Here is a 20,061-nt window from a genome sequence, read left to right on the forward strand (position 1 = left end):
ACTACCACTGTAAAAATACTACATTGTTATCTGCATATATCATGAATACAATGACTGTATCTCTTTAATTCAGTATAAGAACTTCCTGTTTCTCACAGAGGACGCTAAGGTCCCCAGCTGTCTGATATTAAGTATGTCTGTAAACAGAGAGACAGAGATGTATAATGTCTAATGGCCCTGACTGAAGAAGAGAGAGAAGGGTAAATGAAATGGAGAGAGGGAAAGTGAAAGAAACAAATGGCCTGTGTCTCATCCTCCCGTCGCTTTATCAGATTACTGTAAGAACCTGGCAAACCCCCACCTCCTCTCCTCTTCCCATCCCCCCATCCAGATTGATTGAGTATGAGTAATCGATTATGGCCACTTCAGTGTTGCTTGGCTGTCCTCTGTCTGATGCTGCAGAGAGAGAGAGAGAGAGAGAGAGAGAGAGAGAGAGAGAGAGAGAGAGAGAGAGAGAGAGAGAGAGAGAGAGAGAGAGAGAGAGAGAGAGAGAGAGAGAGAGAGAGAGAGAGAGAGAGAGAGAGATTTCCAACACTAAAACAGAGACCATTACTCTCCTTCTCAGGTAATTGGATTAAAAAGAAGGGAGGAAAGAAGAGATGAGATGCAGAGACCCAGACAGTAGGACAGCTTAGGTCACCACCAGAGCTGTATAGTCTTTGATGTTCCCTGTGTCACCTTGTTCTCTGTCTGTCTGTCTCTCTCTCTCTGTCTGTCTGTCTGTCTGTCTGTCTGTCTGTCTGTCTGTCTGTCTGTCTCTCTCTCTCTCTCTCTCTCTCTCTCTCTCTCTTTGTGTCTGTCAAGGAGGAGGCGGAGGAAGAGGAGAGAGTGAAGGAGGAAGAGAGGAATGGGAGGATAGAGCCGGTGGGGAGAGCAGACTCCTGTGTGGAACACTTCCCAAAGTTATCTCTGGAGTAAGTGCACTAGACACCCCCATCCTCCTGGTAGGAATGGACTCACCCAACTGTCTCTCTTCCTGTAATATAACCACTTCTTATGACAGGCATACCATATAGATTCACTCATCTCAGTACTCAATAACATGGTGGTGTCCATGAATCAGATGTTCTATACTCAATATATACACCATTATAACATAGTTACAGTACACTACAGACTCATTTTCAAAGACCACCTTACACTCAGTGCATGTATCCATCATCATAATCATCATCATCATCATCATCATCATCAACATCATCATCAACATGTGATTTTCCATGTATTATTTAACTATTGTTAATGTGACTCCCTCGTATGCACTCGCAGCTTTATTTGCAGGGCTGAAGCATCCCTCCACATTTCCAATTCTAGTTTTACTGCAGAACCCACAAAGACCTGATCTTAATCACTTAATTGGGGTCTCCATTTGGGTCTTTAATCGACCTCTGGTTCCTCAGCCTGACTGTATAATGGATGGCTTTATGAGAGAAGAGGCCTAGCTGAGCCAAAGCCAGTCTCTACAGGGACTGTATCCGAAATGGCACCCTATTTCCTATATTGTCCACTATGGGCCTTGGTCAAAAGTAGTGCACTACAAAGGGAATATGGTGTCATTTGGGACTGGGACAGTGAGTGACTGCAGTAACATGTCCCTAGCTGCTAGATAGAGGCTCCATTCGCAGACCTGTCATGTTATCCTGTTGTTTTGTGTTATTCTCAATTTTTTCTGGTTCTGTTTATATTTCACGCATGCGTTGCTCCCTCCCTCCCTCTGTCCCTCTCACCCCCTGCCTCATCCATCATTGTCCCACAGTGACATGCTAAAGCTGGTAGAGGTGTCCAATGTCGGCGGGCCTCTGGGGATCCACGTTGTGCCTTTCAGTGCCACGGACAGAAGGTAAAACTGAGTGCTGATCTAGGATCAGGTCCCACCTGTCCATATAACTGTATTCATTATGATCTAAAAGGCAAAACTGATCCTAGATCAGTATTCCTACTCTGAGAAGCTTAATGATCCCAGTACTTCTATTAGCCACTGCTAGACTTATTAGCGCCCAGCTTCCCTGTCCCAGTATGAAAAGACTACAGTACTCCTACTAGGCTAGCCCCCTGTCCCGATCTGTCCGCTGCATCCTTTTGTTCAGTTTGATGCTCTCACTCGCTCTGTATCTCTCTCTGTCCATTCTTTCACCCGATCTCTCTCTCTCTCTCCATCTCTGTCGCTCACGGCTGTCATTGTGAGTGACTGTGATGTTTCTTGGCCTCTTTTTTAATCTTTCTTCTTCCTTTTGTGTTTTCCATTTCTGGAACTCTTGTCCCTTACCAATGTGAGTGCTATTTTACAGCTCCAAGGAGACAAGGAACATTAAAAAGGAAAGGATAAAAGTGGTTTGTTCTTGACTGGAGGCTGTACAGTCTGTTCTCCACATTTCTTTTATTGTGAGTTCTATGTTCCGAGTTATATCCACGGGACACGATGGACTTCAGATGTCCTCTGGTTTGAAGGTGACTTATTAGGTGAGAAATAAATTGTTCTGGCTACTGTATCTATTTAGGCGTTTTACCCTCCTCGGTGAAGAATAGTGATGACGAGCATGATGCTGAATATATCAGAGTTTATAGTTATTCACAATCAGCAGGAACTGGGCAATGCAATCAAACTAAAAGCTCATTTATAACATGGGTCCTACATGTACGCCAATGGATTGGCACAGCGCACACCCCCAAGGTCAGGGTAACATACGGATGTGTCCCAAATGGCCCATAGGGCTAAAAGTAGTGCACTATATAGGGAATAGGGTGCCATATCGGACACAGTCATACAGTGGAAGGAACACTAAGGAAAGAGGTGAAAACACTGATGGAAGAAATTATATGGGATATCATGTGGGACTGTACCATTGAAGGTTGCTGTTGTCATTTCATTAAGATAACTCACTCAGGACTTTGATTCTATTGACGTTCCTGAGAAACTGGCATAATGTTGTTGAACTAGAAATAGGCTTGACCTTTGAGAATTGAGCATCTGATTCTTACAGTATACTGCCTTAGCTTTGGCTCAGAAAAGGAAGATGAAATATTGATATTAGATATTAGAAATAAAATAAACAATATGATTGAATGACTATAAACATCAATGATTTTGATATTGGATAAAGCCTCCTGACAAACTGGCTTAAACTGTTTTTTTTTTTCTGCTTCCTCTATCAAAGTGGTCCTTTGATTTTGGCCTTTGGAAATGGCCACTGTCTGACAATGTTGCAACATATTATTCCGTATGGTCCCATCCATACTGTTTCCTCATCAGATCCTTCAATTACGTCCCAAACTAGATAACGTGACAGAGACTGTTTAGTCAGATGATGTTAATGGCCTGCTCAGCTCTTCCTCCAGGACATCAGGCATTAGCTGCCGAGGGCTGTCTCATTACCGTCTAGACGAGCAGGGTCAGACGTCCGGCCCAGACGGAACACTCAAAGTGTCTGCTGTCACGACGATGCTAGCACAGCAGCCACTGGTTCTTTGCAGCTGCAGGGGAGAGAGGGACGTGGATAGGGGAGAGACACACTCTCTCTCTCTCGCAGATGCGACACCGCCACCATTTCAATAATGAGATCTCCTTCTGTGACCACTGTGAACTGTAAACAAGAGTCAGACATAATTGCGCTGCGTAAATGGATCCTGATTGCATTATTATTCAATTAAAGTCAATAGATGGAACAGGTGGTCTCTGTCGCTCAGTCTCCTCAGCTCAACTCCTCAACTATCTCTCAATCAACAGGCAAAGCTTCTGCATAGGAGCTGACGAAGGGAGGGACTCGCCTGTAGAGTTGTAAAATTCTGACAACTTTTCTAAAATTCCCAGATTTTCCAGGAGGGAATAAGCAGGAAATCCGGGAATTACCGAAAGTTAATATACTGGTAGAAGGCTCAATACATCTTAAATAAAGTATTCTAGTTTGAATGGAGTGAGTGATAAGCACCTTAGCAAATGTCCAGTAGCATATGAGAGAGACAGATCTGAAAGTGTGCTAATGCATTTTTCATTAAGAATGAGGGCACCTTTATTAATGGTGATGAAATCACTAAGAAGCCCCATTTTATGCCCAATTATTAGACACTGTACTGAATACAGATTGCTAATCAGTATCAACTCCATCTGGGTTCAATATAAAGCCCTTGAACACCAGTAAAACACTGATCTAAGATCAGTTGCTATACTAGATAGGCTGCGTCTCAAACTCTTCCCTATGGGCCCTGGTCAAAAGTAGTGCACTATAAAGGTGCCTTTTGGGATGCATCCATTGTCTTGCTTCCACACCACCTAGCTAGTCTATATTGACTCTATGCTCCTCTCCCCACCACTCTATCATCCAATTTATGAAGCCTCAGCCTGCTTAGTCTGCTCGCCTGCCGTGTGGTGGACAAAGGCCTTTTGTACCACTTAATTCTAACTTAGTAATGTGCCATTTACCCCCATTGAGGAGGGAGATGAGTTTGTGGTGGTGAGTGAGCATGCCCATGTTATACAGCCAATGAAACTAATGAGCTGAGGCGGCTAGTGGCTGCAGTGTGCCCCTTTCGGCTGAAATGCTAAACAGCTCCGTGAATTTAGCCTCGCTCGTCTGGAAGAAAATGACTTTTTTTCTTCTTTTTCTTTGCGAGAGGAATGGTTGTTGTTTTTGTTTACGTATCTAATAAAATACAGAGAAAATTGTCCGTTTTTCACCTCCTAGTGTCCTTGTCTGCTTATGTAAACCCCCTCTAGCCCTATCAGAAATCCCATCCAAAATATCAGTCAGAAATAAATCCCACTTAATATTAAATCTCTTTTCTCTCCCTGAAGAAGTTTTTACCTTACTTGAGTCTCAGGAGCCTTAAAGTCTTAAAACTTCCCATCAGAAGTGGCAACAACAGTGTCTGAGTGCACACAGTATACCTGCAGCTTCTCCTGGTCCTTTGAAACAGGAGTTATGGTTTTGCTGTCTGTGCATCTATCAGATCTCTTTACACGTCTGTGGTAGCGCGGTGATCCGGAGGGCGAGAGAGAGCTAAAACCCCAAGCTGCTTTCTGATGTATTTATTTACTGCATCAGGGTTTGAAGGTAAAGATTGTGGAGCTTGGAGGGGATTGCTGAGATGGCAGGCTGTGCATTTGTGTGTGTGTGTGTGTGTGTGTGTGTGTGTGTGTGTGTGTGTGTGTGTATGTGTGTGTGTGTGTGTGTGTGTGTGTGTGTGTGTGTGTGTGTGTGTGTGTGTGTGTGTGTGCGCGTGCCTGTGGGTGTGTGTGCACGTGTATTTATAACAATGCTGCCTGCTCACTTTTTAAGCCCAGACAGACAGACAGACAGACAGACAGACAGACAGACAGCGTCACTGAAGCCATAAAACCATCACTAGTCTGAAGACCAGGATTAGCACTTAGATGTCTTTCACAGGGAGAAGGGACAGCTCAATATTACACACCACAGCATTTATGGGAAGAGAGAAAATAGTATATGTCAACCTGCCTCATCATGGCTAAAGTTTAGGAAGTTAGTTTTGGTGTCAATAATCTAGCTGATTTATGATATTGATTTGGAGATACTGAGGTAGGTATTTGATGAAGATCCCTTGACAGAGTTACTATGCAGTGTTTCTACAGTAATAGTTACTATTCAGGGTTTCTACAGTAATAGTTACTATTCAGGGTTTCTACAGTAATAGTTACTATTCACCGTTTCTACAGTAATAGTTACTATTCAGTGTTTCTACAGTAATAGTTACTATTCAGGGTTTCTACAGTAATAGTTACTATTAAGTGTTTCTACAGTAATAATTACTATTCAGGGTTTCTACAGTAATAGTTACCATTCAGTGTTTCTACAGTAATAGTTACTATTCAGGGTTTCTACGGTAATAGATACTATTCAGTGTTTCTACAGTAATAGTTACTATTCACAGTTTCTACAGTAATAGTTACTATTCAGTGTTTCTACAGTAATAGTTACTATTCAGGGTTTCTACGGTAATAGTTAATATTCAGTGTTTCTACAGTAATAGTTACTATTCAGGGTTTCTACAGTAATAGTTACTATTCAGTGTTTCTACAGTAATTATGTGTTCTGTGCATATCTTCACAACCCTTCCTTCGACTTTCCATTACTTATCTTCCTGTCTCTTTTGACTTTTCTTTACATGACAATCTTTCTAATGAATTCCCTATTCTCAATTAAAGGGATGCAGAGGACAATTACTAGTTGTTTGCGTTAAACTGATAATAATTGTTCTGTGAAAAGTCTTAGACCTGGTGTGTGTATACTTTAACGTGTGGTTTGACCTGGTGTATAAAGTGTCTGTAATGTGTGTAGAGCGTGTTACATGTGTGTGTGGAGTAAGTGTAACGTCTGTAAGGTGTGCGCAACATGAGTGTGTGTAATGTCTGTGACGCGTGTGTAGAGTGTGTTTTACCTGTGTGTGTGGAGGGTGTGTAACGTGTGTACCGTTGTTCCAGGACCCTGGGGTTGTTAGTGAAGCGTCTGGAGCACGGGGGCAAGGCGGAGCAGGAAGGTCTGTTCGAGGAGAACGACTGTGTCGTCAAGATTAATAATGGGGATCTGAGGAGCATCCGATTTGAACAGTAAGCCCCCCCGACCTCACCTCTGTCTTGACAGAGATGGGACATATTCAACATTTACCTGACATTACCTCTTAACTTTCTTAAACATATATTTTGCGAGCTTTTTTCTCTCTGCCTTTGTCTCTCTTGCTTTCTCTCTCCAAAATGTACAGTAATACATTGTACTTTAAGCATTATGAGTCAGATACAGTTGGAAGACTATTTGAAATGTGATAGTTGTGCCCTCAGTGATCCTCTATAAAGACCACATGATGACCTATAGTCCTTGATAAGCGCCTCTACTCCTCTGAACTTACCAACCTTAATATACCTTTGCGCCCGAGCCTCACCTTCCTCTGTTCTATTGATTTATTGCTACTTTTCATTTCCTAAAGTGGAATGAAGATGCAAGGCCATTGCTAGGAGGGGAGGCACACACACACACACACACTAACACAGCTTTAGAGTCATATCGGTGCTGTCTTTTCCAGAGATGAGAAATAGATTGCATTTTGTCCAGACCCTGACCCAGAGCCAGGATGTGGAGGGAGGGAGGTTGCCCTGGCTAAAATCCTCCCCATTAGGAAGAGCTCCTGCCTGGTTTAGTGCTGACTAGGATGGAGCTTTCAGGATTCACATTTAGCTGTCTTAGGGTGAGGCCTGATGGGGTATCTGGGGATGTGGTAGGGTCTGCCTGGCTTTAGGCTATACAGAGAGTACATGTGGAGGGGACACTATAGGTACAGTGGGGGAAAAAAGTATTTAGTCAGCCACCAATTGTGCAAGTTCTCCCACTTAAAAAGATGAGAGAGGCCTATAATTTTCATCATAGGTACACGTCAACTATGACAGACAAAATGAGAAAAAAAAATCCAGAAAATCACATTGTAGGATTTTTTATGAATTTATTTGCAAATTATGGTGGAAAATAAGTATTTGGTCAATAACAAAAGTTTCTTAATACTTTGTTATATACCCTTTGTTGGCAATGACACAGGTCAAACATTTTCTGTAAGTCTTCACAAGGTTTTCACACACTGTTGCTGGTATTTTGGCCCATTCCTCCATAAAGATCTCCTCTAGAGCAGTGATGTTTTGGGGCTGTCGCTGGGCAACACGGACTTTCAACTCCCTCCAAAGATTTTCTATGGGGTTGAGATCTGGAGACTGGCTAGGCCACTCCAGGACCTTGAAATGCTTCTTACGAAGCCACTCCTTCGTTGCCAGGGCGGTGTGTTTGGGATCATTGTCATGCTGAAAGACCCAGCCACGTTTCATCTTCAATGCCCTTGCTGATGGAAGGAGGTTTTCATTCAAAATCTCACGATACATGGCCCCATTCATTCTTTCCTTTACACAGATCAGTCGTCCTGGTCCCTTTGCAGAAAAACAGCCCCAAATCATGATGTTTTCACCCACATGCTTCACAGTAGGTATGGTGTTCTTTGGATGCAACCCAGCATTCTTTGTCCTCCAAACACGACGAGTTGAGTTTTTACCAAAAAGTTCTATTTTGGTTTCATCTGACCATATGACATTCTCCCAATCCTCTTCTGGATCATCCAAATGCACTCTAGCAAACTTCAGACGGGCCTGGACATGTACTGGCTTAAGCAGGGGGACACGTCTGGCACTGCAGGATTTGAGTCCCTGGCGGCGTAGTGTGTTACTGATGGTAGGCTTTGTTACTTTGGTCCCAGCTCTCTGCAGGTCATTCACTAGGTCCCCCCGTGTGGTACTGGGATTTTTGCTCATTTTTGATCATTTTGACCGCACGGGGTGAGATCTTGCGTGGAGCCCTAGATCGAGGGAGATTATCAGTGGTCTTGTATGTCTTCCATTTCCTAATAATTGCTCCCACAGTTGATTTCTTCAAACCAAGCTGCTTACCTATTGCAGATTCAGTCTTCCCAGCCTGGTGCAGGTCTACAATTTTGTTTCTGGTGTCCTTTGACAGCTCTTTGGTCTTGGCCATAGTGGAGTTTGGAGTGTGACTGTTTGAGGTTGTGGACAGGTGTCTTTTATACTGATAACAAGTTCAAACAGGTGCCATTAATACAGGTAACGAGTGGAGGACAGAGGAGCCTCTTAAAGAAGAAGTTACAGGTCTGTGAGAGCCAGAAATCTTGCTTGTTTGTAGGTGACCAAATACTTATTTTCCACCATAATTTGCAAATTAATTAATTAAAAATCCTACAATGTGATTTTTTTTTCTCAATTTGTCTGTCATAGTTGACGTGTACCTATGATGAAAATTACAGGCCTTTCTCATCTTTTTAAGTGGGAGAACTTGCACAATTGGTGGCTGACTAAATATTTTTTCCCCCCACTGTATGTTGTAGTAGAGCATTAATACACTGGTCATCAAACATACAGTACCTTTCCCTTATGGCCTAGTTCTGTTAGATGATATCTTTATAATAAAGCATATTCACATTTTCTAAATTCACTTTGTGACCAAGTTTGGCAGCAGTTATAACCTGGCCCAGCCTTCAAAACTCAAAACTATTGTACCTACTTAGCTAGCTACATTGTTCATTCATTCATCTAGACTTGGCAAGCCACTGAAGTGTTTGGCAATAGTAAATACTGTGCAGGACTTGTCATTGGTAAACATCCACAGTACCTCCCAGGCCTCTCTGCTGTGAAAGAGGCTTATGTGTGTTTTGCAAACCAAATCCACAAGGGAGCAATGTTTTCTATCGCTCCACATACACACGGCTCACAGCTCTCACCGGCAATCACCAACGTGAACGCACCGTACCACGATATGATTCTATAGGAAATTAGTGGCAAAGTAAATCACTTTTTACAATCTCTCTCTCTCTCTACTCTCCTTGATTGTGCACTGCACCATACAGAGATAATTCAAAGTGATATTATAATCTTATTGGATTGTTTTGCATGGATAAATATTTAGAAGCGGTTAATCTAACTAAATGTAATGATGCATTGATGGGGTAATTTATTATTCAATCAGAAAGCTGAGCTGCTCGTCTCCTCATCGTCTGATTACTGGAGTGTCACTGTGCCTCTCATTACCCACCGTAGGCTGCTGCAGTTCACATGATTTGAGGGAGAAATTAACATAAGAATGAAGGACCAAAACCGAAATAAGTGTCTCGGCACACTCCGCTCCGCGCTGAGGTGAAGTGCTGTTTATAATGGCGGAAGCGGCTTAGCGATTGTCAATAACTCATTTGGACGGGTTCAATGCGGTATTATGGGCGTGATAATGGAGAGGCTGGGAACGCGCGGGGGATTGTTGTCTATCACATCATCCTCTGCTACGCTACTCACACACGCACATGCACACATGCACGCGTACAAACACACACACCCCCTCTGAAGGCCCTTATCCTCTTATGTCGTGGGACCGACAGGGCCACTCCAGGCCAGACTATCTATATGCTAAGTGGCATCTGAGCTCAGGACAAAACAATGCAGCATCAGAATGAGAAAAAAAGCAGCTTTTCTTATTTGGTTCCAAACTAATACAGGAGTTTGTCCATTCCGTATAAAATAAACGTCTTTGTATGTGTGCCGTCTTTGTTGTGTTTACTGCATGTCTCCCATTGTATTCCTTGTTGTTTTATCATTTTACTGTCTAGTGAACAGTGGCCTCACCCATAACCCCTTTCCATACACACACACACACACACACACACACACACACACACACAACATGATTTGATAGATATTTGAATGTATAATGTTGACTGGCTGAATCTCATTGTAGTTCAACGTCTCACCCTACCAATGCTAAAGCTGATCACGTCCTCCTCCTGAGACTATGCTGTCATTGACACGGCACAAACAGTATCTAGCTAATGTAATCTCTGAGTTAGCCTTTTCTCCAGTGATTCACTACTATTAGCCTCTGATTATCCACGTTGACCTCCCCTCTTTACTTCTCTGTAGCTTCTCTCTCTGTCTGTATCAGTAAGCTGCCGTATCATACTGTACATTACCTTGTGTTCTTATCAAGCTATAGCTAATATAATGATTTGTATGCTGCCTCTTCTCCACTTCTCTTCTTCTATATGACCTCTCTCTATCTGTTTTAGTACACTGATACAACTGCATTAGCTCATTTTCTTATCAAGCCCTCGCTAATGTAATGATGTGTGTTGCTGACTCCTCTCCTCTCTACTCCAGAGCACAGAACATGTTCAGGCAGGCCATGCGTTCTCCTGTCATTCTGTTCCACGTGGTCCCGGCCTCCATGAAGAGCCAGTATGAGCAGCTCTCCCAGGGGGAGCTCAGCCCCCCATGTCCGAGGGGGGAGAGGGGTAACCGGGAAAGCTTCAGCTCCAGCCAGGCCTCGGACCCCCAGGCCCCGCAGCCCGGGGAAAGGGGTAGTCTGGTGGTCCAGGGGGGGATGGGGTTGGAACACACCCCACAGAGGATGTCCTCCCGGTCAAGACCACACCCCATTCCCATCCCCAGCCCCAAACACCAGAACCATTGTCCTCTACCACAGCGTGTACCAGACCACCACTTCTCCACCTCGTTACCTCACAGCGGAAGCAACAACGTGTCCTCTGCCCCCTCTCCATCCCTGCAAAGGAGAGTCAGTGCCAACCCTACCGCAGGCTACTTCAAGAAGACAGGCCGGAGACTTAACATCCAGCTGAAGAAAGGTAAACACATGCAGGCATTCAAAATGCATACACAAACACAAACACAAACGCACACACACACACACAACAAAACACTATTATTGTGAAACTGTAAATATTATTTTTGGGGGTATATTCATAAAGCTTTCAAAGGACCTTTAATTCACTTCAATAAGAGATGATATCTCTAAAGTGTCCATTCTTATCCTAGCTACAGTTGAGATGAGTGCTGTGTAACTAATACTGTTAGAGACCTCAAAGAGTTGATATTTCATTGTGAAGGACTGTCTATCCAGCACTGTTTCACTAACTCACATGCAGGCCCAAATCTAATTTGTTCTGCATCACAGCAGCATCTTAGCTGCACACAACACTCTGGGGAGGAGAGCTCTAGGGATACACACACACACACACGCATGACCCACACACACAAACACACACTCAAAGGAGAAGTGTTTTGTCCTCCTTTGAGTGTGACAGACTTCAAAAGGTGGATGTTAGAATGAGTTGTGCTGAATGCTGCTTACATACAACCTGCAAACGTCACTTCATATCTCACACACACACACTCTCTCTCTCTCTCTCTCTCTCTCTCTCTCTCTCTCTCTCTCTCTCTCTCTCTCTCTCTCTCTCTCTCTCTCTCTCTCTCTCTCTCTCTCTCTCTCTCTCTCTCTCTCTCTCTCTCGTTTTCATTCTTTGTTTTGGCACGTCGTTCTGTCCTAGTGCCTTTATCACACTTTTCACAGCATGTTAAAAGGGTAAATTAGCCCTCTCAGTCGGTGCTTGCATTCAATTCTATTAGCATTCACAGTTGGAGACGCAAGCCGTAAAGATGCAATTAACTACAACAGGCAGGGCCGCACACATACACAACTGTGTGAGATACTCACAGGCCTCTGCAGCAGAAACAGCAGCACTGTTGTCACCTTGTTTCATTGAAAAGCAAACACACACACATACACACACACACACACACACAGAGGCAGAACACACACACTCAGTACAGGCTGTCTGATGATGCAGATGTTAAGTGCTGAAAGGTGTCACTGGGGATAGAGAAAAATCTTCAGGGAATGGCGAAGGCAGCAGGAGGCATAGGCTAAAAGCAGTGTGCTCTCTGGGAGCCACCATCTCATATCGCTATGCAATATGTTCACATAAATCCCCATCGTAAACAGCGGATTTGAAGGGGTTTTGTATGTGTCAATGCTACGTAGGTTTAACTTCTTGCTTATTATTGTGAGGTTTAGATGATGATTTCAACCTGCTGTCTACACACACAGGGCCTAGTGTGCATGCACACACACACACACACACACACACACACACACACACACACACACACACACCAAAATGACAGCCCAGTGCCAGTAGTTTGGTTTATTTGCACTAGCAGACCGGTTTAAGTTTTAACTCAACATGAAACCCATAATTCTTAAAGTATGCAGTTATACAAATGTCAGAATGTATTTCTTAGATCATTTAACTGGCTCCAGTGCTGAATTGAACTTGTCCCACTTGTAAGCTTTCATGAACTATTATGAGACTCATATGATAACAAATTATACAAGATTATGTACAACCCTTATGGAAAAACCACATGAATTTCATGTGATCACGTGTGATCTTATGTGAAGTTAATGTGAAAACATGTAACTACACATTTTAGCACATGTGAAAACATGATATCGGTAAATAAATGTGATAACAAGGGGATGCAAAATGTAGACGTGATACCATGAAACTGCACTTGACAACATTGACAAGTTTTTCACTTGTTAAACTCAAAATATTTTTTTTACATGTGAATGTTTTTCACATGTGAAAATTCAATTCCACATCTGAGTTCGATTTTAACATGTGAAAGTTTTTCACCCGTGAAAGTGAAAATTCCACATGTGAGAGTGAGATTTGTCACGTGATAGTGTACATTCAATTTTCACATGAACATTTTTTCACGTGAGGTGAAAGCATGTGTTAAAAAATGTGAACTTTAAATGTAATACATATGAACATATGGTTTCATATATAAACGACTGACCTCACATGTCTCTTTTGTTTTCACATGAACATTTCAGCTCAACATGTGAAAACAACTATTTCACATATAATATAATGGCGCCGGAGGAGATGGCTGCCATTTTACGCGCTCTAACCAATTTGTGCTATTATGTGTGTTTTCTTGCGTTATTTGTAACTTATTTTGTACATAATGTTTCTGCCTCGTCTCTTATGACCGAAAAGAGCTTCTGGATATCAGGACAGTGATTACTCACCTCGTACTGGACAAATAATTTTTTCTTCAACAAGTCGGACACAAAGGATTTACTTCAGACACCCGACAAGACCACGTGGCCTGGTTCGACTTAGGAGGCGCGCACACCACCCACCGCTTCCAAGTATACTACTCGCTAATGTTCCGTCTCTGGTTAACAAGCTCGACGAACTCTGGGCAATGATTTCTTTCCAGAGAGACATCAAGGTATGTAACATACTTTGTTTCATGGAAACATGGCTCTCTGGGGATATTCTGTCGAAAGCGGAAGCAGAAGGGTGGAGGTGTGCGAACCACCGCATTTAACCATGGCAAGGTGACTGGGAATATGGCAGAATACAAACAGTGTTGCTACTCACTCCGCAAGGCAATTAAACTGGCAAAACATTAGTGTAGAGACAAAGTGGAGTCGCAATTCAACGGCTCAGACACGAGACGTATGTGGCAGGGTCTACAGACAATCACAGACTACAAAAGGAAAACCAGCCACGTCGCCGACACCGACGTCTCGCTTCCAGACAAGCTAAACACCTTCTTTGCCCGCTTTGAGGATAACACAGTGCCACCGACGAGGCCCACTACCAAGGACTGTGGCCTCTCCTTCTCCGTTGCCGACATGAGTAAGACATTTAAGCATGTTAACCCCCGCAAGGCTGCCGGCCCAGACGGCATCCCGAGCTGCGTCCTCAGAGCATGTGCAGACCAGCTGGCTGGTGTGTTTACGGACATATTCAGTCTCTCCCTTTCCCAGTCTGCTGTTCCCACATGCTTCAAGATGGCCCCGTAGCACTCACCTCTGTCATCATGAAGTGATTTGAGAGACTAGTCAAGGATCATATAATAATAATAATATAATAATATGCCATTTAGCAGACGCTTTTATCCAAAGTGACTTACAGTCATGTGTGCATACATTTTTACGTATGGCTGGTCCCGGGGATCGAACCCACTACCCTGGCGTTACAAGCGCCATGCTCTACCAATTGAGCTACAGTGGACCACATGTCACATCTACCTTACCTGTCACCCTAAACCCACTTCAATTTGCTTACCGCCCCAATAGATGCACAGACGATGCAATCGCCATCACACTGCAAACTGGATTACCAGGACGTGAAATCCGAGCATGTGCTGATCAGCAGGCAAGTGTCTTCACTGACATTTTCAACCTGTCCCTGACTGAATCTGTAATACCAACATGTTTCAAGCAGACCACCACAGTCCCTGTGCCCAAGAACACTAAGGTAACCTGCCTAAATGACTACAGACCCGTAGCACTCACGTCTGTAGCCATGAAGTGCTTTGAAAGGCTGGTCATGGCTCACATCAACACCATTATCCCAGAAACCCTAGACCCACTCCAATCTGCATACCGCCCCAACAGATCCACAGATGATACAATCTCTGTTGCACTCCACCCTGCCCTTTTCCACCTGAACAAAAGGAACACTTACGTGACAATGCTATTATTCATTGACTACAGCTCAGTGTTCAACACCATAGTGCCCTCAAGGCTCATCACTAAGCTATGGACCCTGGGACTAAACACCTCCCTCTGCAACTGGATCCTGGACTACCTGCCGGGCCGCCCCCAGGTGGTAAGGGTAGGCAACAACACATCTGCCACCCAGATCCTCAACATGGGGGCCCCTCAGGGGTGCGTGCTCAGTACCCTCCTGTACTCCCTGTTCACCCATGACTGCATGGCCATGCACAACTCCAACACCATCATTAAGTTTGCCGACGACACAAAAGTGGTAGTCCTGATCATCGACAACGATGAGACAGCCTATACGGAGGAGGTCAGAGACCTGGCCGTGTGGTGCCAGGATAACAACCTGTCCCTCAACGTTATCACGACAAATGAGATGATTGTGGACTACAGGAAAATAAGGACCGAGCACTCCCCCATCCTCATCGACGGGGCTGTAGTGGAGCAGGTTGAGAGCTGAAAAGATTTGGCATGGGTCCTCAGATCCTCAAAAAGTTCTACAGCTGCACCATCGAGAGCATCCTGTAATGTTGCATCACTTCCTGGTATGGCAACTGTTCGGCCTCCGACTGCAAGGCACTACAGAGAGTAGAGCGTACGGCCCAGTACATCACTGGGGCCAAGCTTCCTGCCATCTAGGACCTCTATACCAGGCGGTGTCAGAGGAAGGCCCTAAAAATTGTCAAAGATTCCAGCCACCCTAGTCATAGACTGTTCTCTCTGCTACCGCATGGCAAGTGGTACCGGAGCGCCAAGTCTAGGTCCAAAAGGCTTCTTAACAGCTTCTACCCCCAAGCCATAAGACTCCTGAACAGCTAATCAAATGGCTACCCGGACTATTTGCATTGTCTCCCACCCCATCTTTTACACTGCTGCTACTCTCTGTTTATTATATAATAATAAATATAATATGCCATTTAGCAGACACTTTTGTCCAAAGCAACTTACAGTCATGTGTGCATACATTTTTACGTATGGGTGGTCCCGGGGATCGAACCCACTACCCTGGCGTTACAAGCGCCATGCTCTACCAATTGAGCTACATCTATGCATAGTCACTTTAACTCTACCTACATGTACATATTACCTCAATTACCTCGACTAACCGGTGCACCCGCACATTGACTCTGTACCGGTACCCCCTGTATGTAGCCTCACTACTGTTATTTTTACTGCTATTTTACTGATTTTATTTATCTATTGTTTACTTAACACTTATTTTTCTTAAAACTATATTGTTGGTTAAGGGCTTGTAAGTAAGCATTTCACTGTAAGGTCTACACCTGTTGTATTCTGCGCATGTGACAAATACAATTTAATTGGATTTGATTTTAAATATGATTTTCACATGTGAAACTGCATATTTCACATGTTTTTGTAAGGGATGTAATAAAAATGGACGGGGGGGGGGGGGGGGGGGGGGGGGGGGGGGGGGGGTTTAAGGTAAGGGGTACACTGTTCAGCTAAAATAGTGTAAACATCTTTTATCAATATGATTAGGTTTGACATTATCATTTCGTGCTGACTTCAAAATGACCCAACCTGGGATTTGAACTGTTGGGGTACACTGATCTTTCTGCTGTGCCACCAGGTCTGCAGAATTTTCAGAAGTCCCCTACAGATGTATTACCTATAATACATCTCTGTACTTAGCAATGGACTTCCGTCTGCACTGCTATTTTAGTTATCAGTTAATATGACTATTCTGTCAGCTTTCATTTAATTTACTTATTTCAGCAATTTGTGGGTTTTCTGTATAATTGTCTAATGTTGGTGGAGCATATTATTCTGTTTTAATGTTACTCCTGAATCACTATGATAAATATAATAGTTTTTCTTCAACATATTTTTAACAAAGCTGAGATTTACTTTGAAGTCCAAAGTGTAGGAATCCAAGTGAAATCAGTTATTGATACAGACGTGGGGGCGTAGCAGGAAGATTGTAATGCCGTCAACCAAGAGGTTGTGAGTTAAAATCCCAGTTTAGGACATGTTGAATAATAATTACTGTATAAATAAACATACACAATGTAATCATGTATGTCAAAGTGTGTCAAATATGTACATTGAAAACACACTAGCTCAGCCCCCGGGGACATATTAACGACATATTTTTGTTTGCAGGGCATCACCTGTGAAATGTCATGTGTAATCTCATATCCACATGTCAAACTTCACATGAAATATCTTAACATGTGAAGTGTTCCAAAACCACATGGTTTCACATTTGGAAAATCACATTTTTCACATGTGAAATGTCCACGTGAAATTTCACTTTTGAAATCATGTGATTTTCCACGTGAATTCGTGTTTTTTCCGTAAGGGAACCTACCAAATTCAATATTAACTGTCCATTTGCAGAATATTCAGAGACCATTTCCAATTTGTCCATTATTTATTGATTTGTTTATCTTGATTCCTCCATATAGGGATGGAGGGAGGGAGAGAGGGGGAGAGAGAGAGAGACCCGGCAAGAGTCCGAGCGTGTTCCTGGCTGGGAAATTAACAAAAGTGTCTTAATCAAATAATGCAGCCAAAACGACCGACGCAGCCCATTAAGACTCATTCTAATTTGTTGCTGTGCTTCTCTATGTCTCTTCATGTTTGCTACATAATTGGCTTATCGGATCTGGGATTCAGACTTAACCCAATGAGTCCCACTGTATCGCCGGCCCGTTTTGAACTTCTAACCCCTTTTAAACATTGTGGGTTTGAGCTAAAGACTTCTGGATTGTACCATTTGATTCGTATAAGCTGCATCCGTAGATACCAACCATTAGTCTAACGGTGACTGAGATAGTGCGGTGTTTGTGAGACAAGGGCGGATCCCGAAGGGGCCTGGTCTTTTATACAAAAATGTCTGTAGAGTCCGAATGGTTTGAGCTAAAAACTATTAAAAGCTATCTATGAAAAGCTGAGACTCTCACATGTAACATTTGCGCTATCCCACTCACAAGCTACACAAGAGTCGTTAGAAGGTAAGGGGTTCTTCTACATAGACGATCATTGGAAATGCCAGGACATAGTGTCTATAATATTGTAATAAGCTCACATAGTTGCTGTCACAAACTCCACACAGTTGTCACTGACTAGTTGTATATTCGTTTCGCAGTGAGCAAACCATGTTTGTACTTGCAGCATTCATGAAATATTTTTTGTTATCAGGTTTCTGCTTTGTCAATAAAACTCATGAATGCAACTGTTTATGTCAAATTGTCCTGAAAATAAAATGGTAAACACTTAATTGTGAGGCTAAATATAAGCGCTGGATATGCAGATAAAGTCAGATAAATGAAAAGCCAATTTTTGCTGGGATCTCGGGACTGATAGAGTTAATCCAAAAAGCTTCTATTACCCCAAAGAAAGACTTTAGTATGCTAGTTAATTACAGCCAGTGCTATTAGAGAGAGATGCATTCTGCTAATTGCCTGAATGGAAGCCCTTAACGTTGGGATCTTAGAATGTAGAGGAGTTTGATTCGGCTAAGTAGAGTGATTGGAGAAATGGAATGGAATGGAATTGCCAGAACAGAAAGGGTAGAGGATAGAGGTCGTCACAGACCAGCTGATTCAGACTACACCCTAGGTTCTATAAAGACAATAAAGTGCCGTTTTGGATGCAACAAATTCCACTACTGTACGTACACACTGAGGATCCCAGACAGCAGTATGGGCAGCTGTCACATTAGCAGACACCGGCTACTAGTGCAGAAAGGATCTTAGTTAGTCTAACTGGGATGTGCCTATCTATCCACTGCGTTTTCAGAACTCTATAATAAGTAAAAAGCATAGTCAATATAGTTTCATAAATCCTTATTCTGGTGTGTTGGCAGGAATAAAATAACCTCAGTATATTCAACAACTTTGTTGACAACTCTCTGTCAGCAACATTCTCTTGTTGTGGTGTGTACCGCTCTTAGTTCCTAGATCTATATCTTCATTCCTGAATATAGAATACACCCAAAGTTGCTGTTCACTGTGTTTTCTTGCTGCTTCATCTTAGTGCTAGTGAAGCAAAAACAACACCCATATGCACACACACACACACACACACACACACACACACACACACACACACACACACACACACACACACAGTCAGTCAGTCAGTATCAACCAGCGAGACACTGAAGACAGGAGAAAATAGGTCATGATGCGTGATCAGACAGTGAATGACAGGCCAGTAAAATGAACAATCTCTTCAACAAGAATACTAATCACTCTACTGTCAGGAAGGCTTCAACTAACAACACACCCGCCACCCTGCCGGTTACACATATTAATTAATAACTTGTTTACCATGGAGGGACTCATCTCACTGACTCACTGAGTGGAACCATTGTTGTTAATGCTTCCCCATCTACAAGTAGAAATGTCCTTCATTTCCTTACTGGCATTTGGCAATGATTTTGGTTGCTTCCTAAATGACACCCTATTCCCTTTATAGTGCACTACTTTTGACCAATCCTTTATTGGGCAGACAGTGTAGGATTGGTCGGTCGATAAGGTCAGTGTTGATATTCCTCTTTTGTAAGCTATTATTGAATTTCCCTGCCTTCCCCGTCTGGCAATTGATATGATGCGTCCCAAATGGTACCATATACCCTACATAGTGCACATTTTTTGACCAGGGCCTATAGGGCTCTGATCAAAAGTAGTACATTACATAGGGAATATGGAGCCATTTAGGACGCAGACAGAGTCATTTAGAACCCTATAAAGGTCATTGTCAGAACTTGGGAGGAAACATCTTTGCAGAACTATGATGCCTGAACCCTTAACATTGTTTTCTAAGATTTAGTGATGTTTTCACTAGCAAACTTTATTTGATCTGATATGTGGTGTATCAAAAGCATCTAACTCTGAGTTATGGGCGAAGGCAGGGAAATCCCTTCACCCCATTGCTGACCATTATCTGTTTCTAATGCCTGTGGACACTCCACAGAGAGGGAGAATAAAGCCTTTACTCTGCATGCTGCTATTCTTGTCTGCAACCAGTTTTACATTCAAGCAAGTCACATCTGTGGTTCCGTTGTCCATACACACACGTATAAAGTACACATTTATCACAAACACCCAATTTTGGTTAATAGATTTGACTTATATTTAGACACTTTGGAGATTTAATGCTT

General features: G+C 43.0%; 1 protein-coding gene across 1 annotated transcript in view; it reads left to right on the forward strand.

The window, feature by feature from the left end:
* Nucleotides 1–20,061, forward strand: part of LOC311108900 (partitioning defective 3 homolog) — a gene marked incomplete at its 3' end in the record, with an annotated part of 333,622 nt that overhangs the window by 135,702 nt on the left and 177,859 nt on the right. Inside the window, exons 6-9 of the mRNA XM_084151692.1 lie at nt 805–914; nt 1,757–1,840; nt 6,437–6,562; nt 10,700–11,184. Of these exons, the coding sequence (XP_084007818.1) occupies nt 805–914; nt 1,757–1,840; nt 6,437–6,562; nt 10,700–11,184 (805 nt within the window). The remainder of the gene's footprint in view (nt 1–804; nt 915–1,756; nt 1,841–6,436; nt 6,563–10,699; nt 11,185–20,061) is intronic.

The sequence above is a fragment of the Coregonus lavaretus genome (genome assembly GCF_964263955.1).
Source record: "Coregonus lavaretus genome assembly, chromosome: 34".
NCBI classification, from domain to species: Eukaryota; Metazoa; Chordata; class Actinopteri; order Salmoniformes; family Salmonidae; genus Coregonus; species Coregonus lavaretus.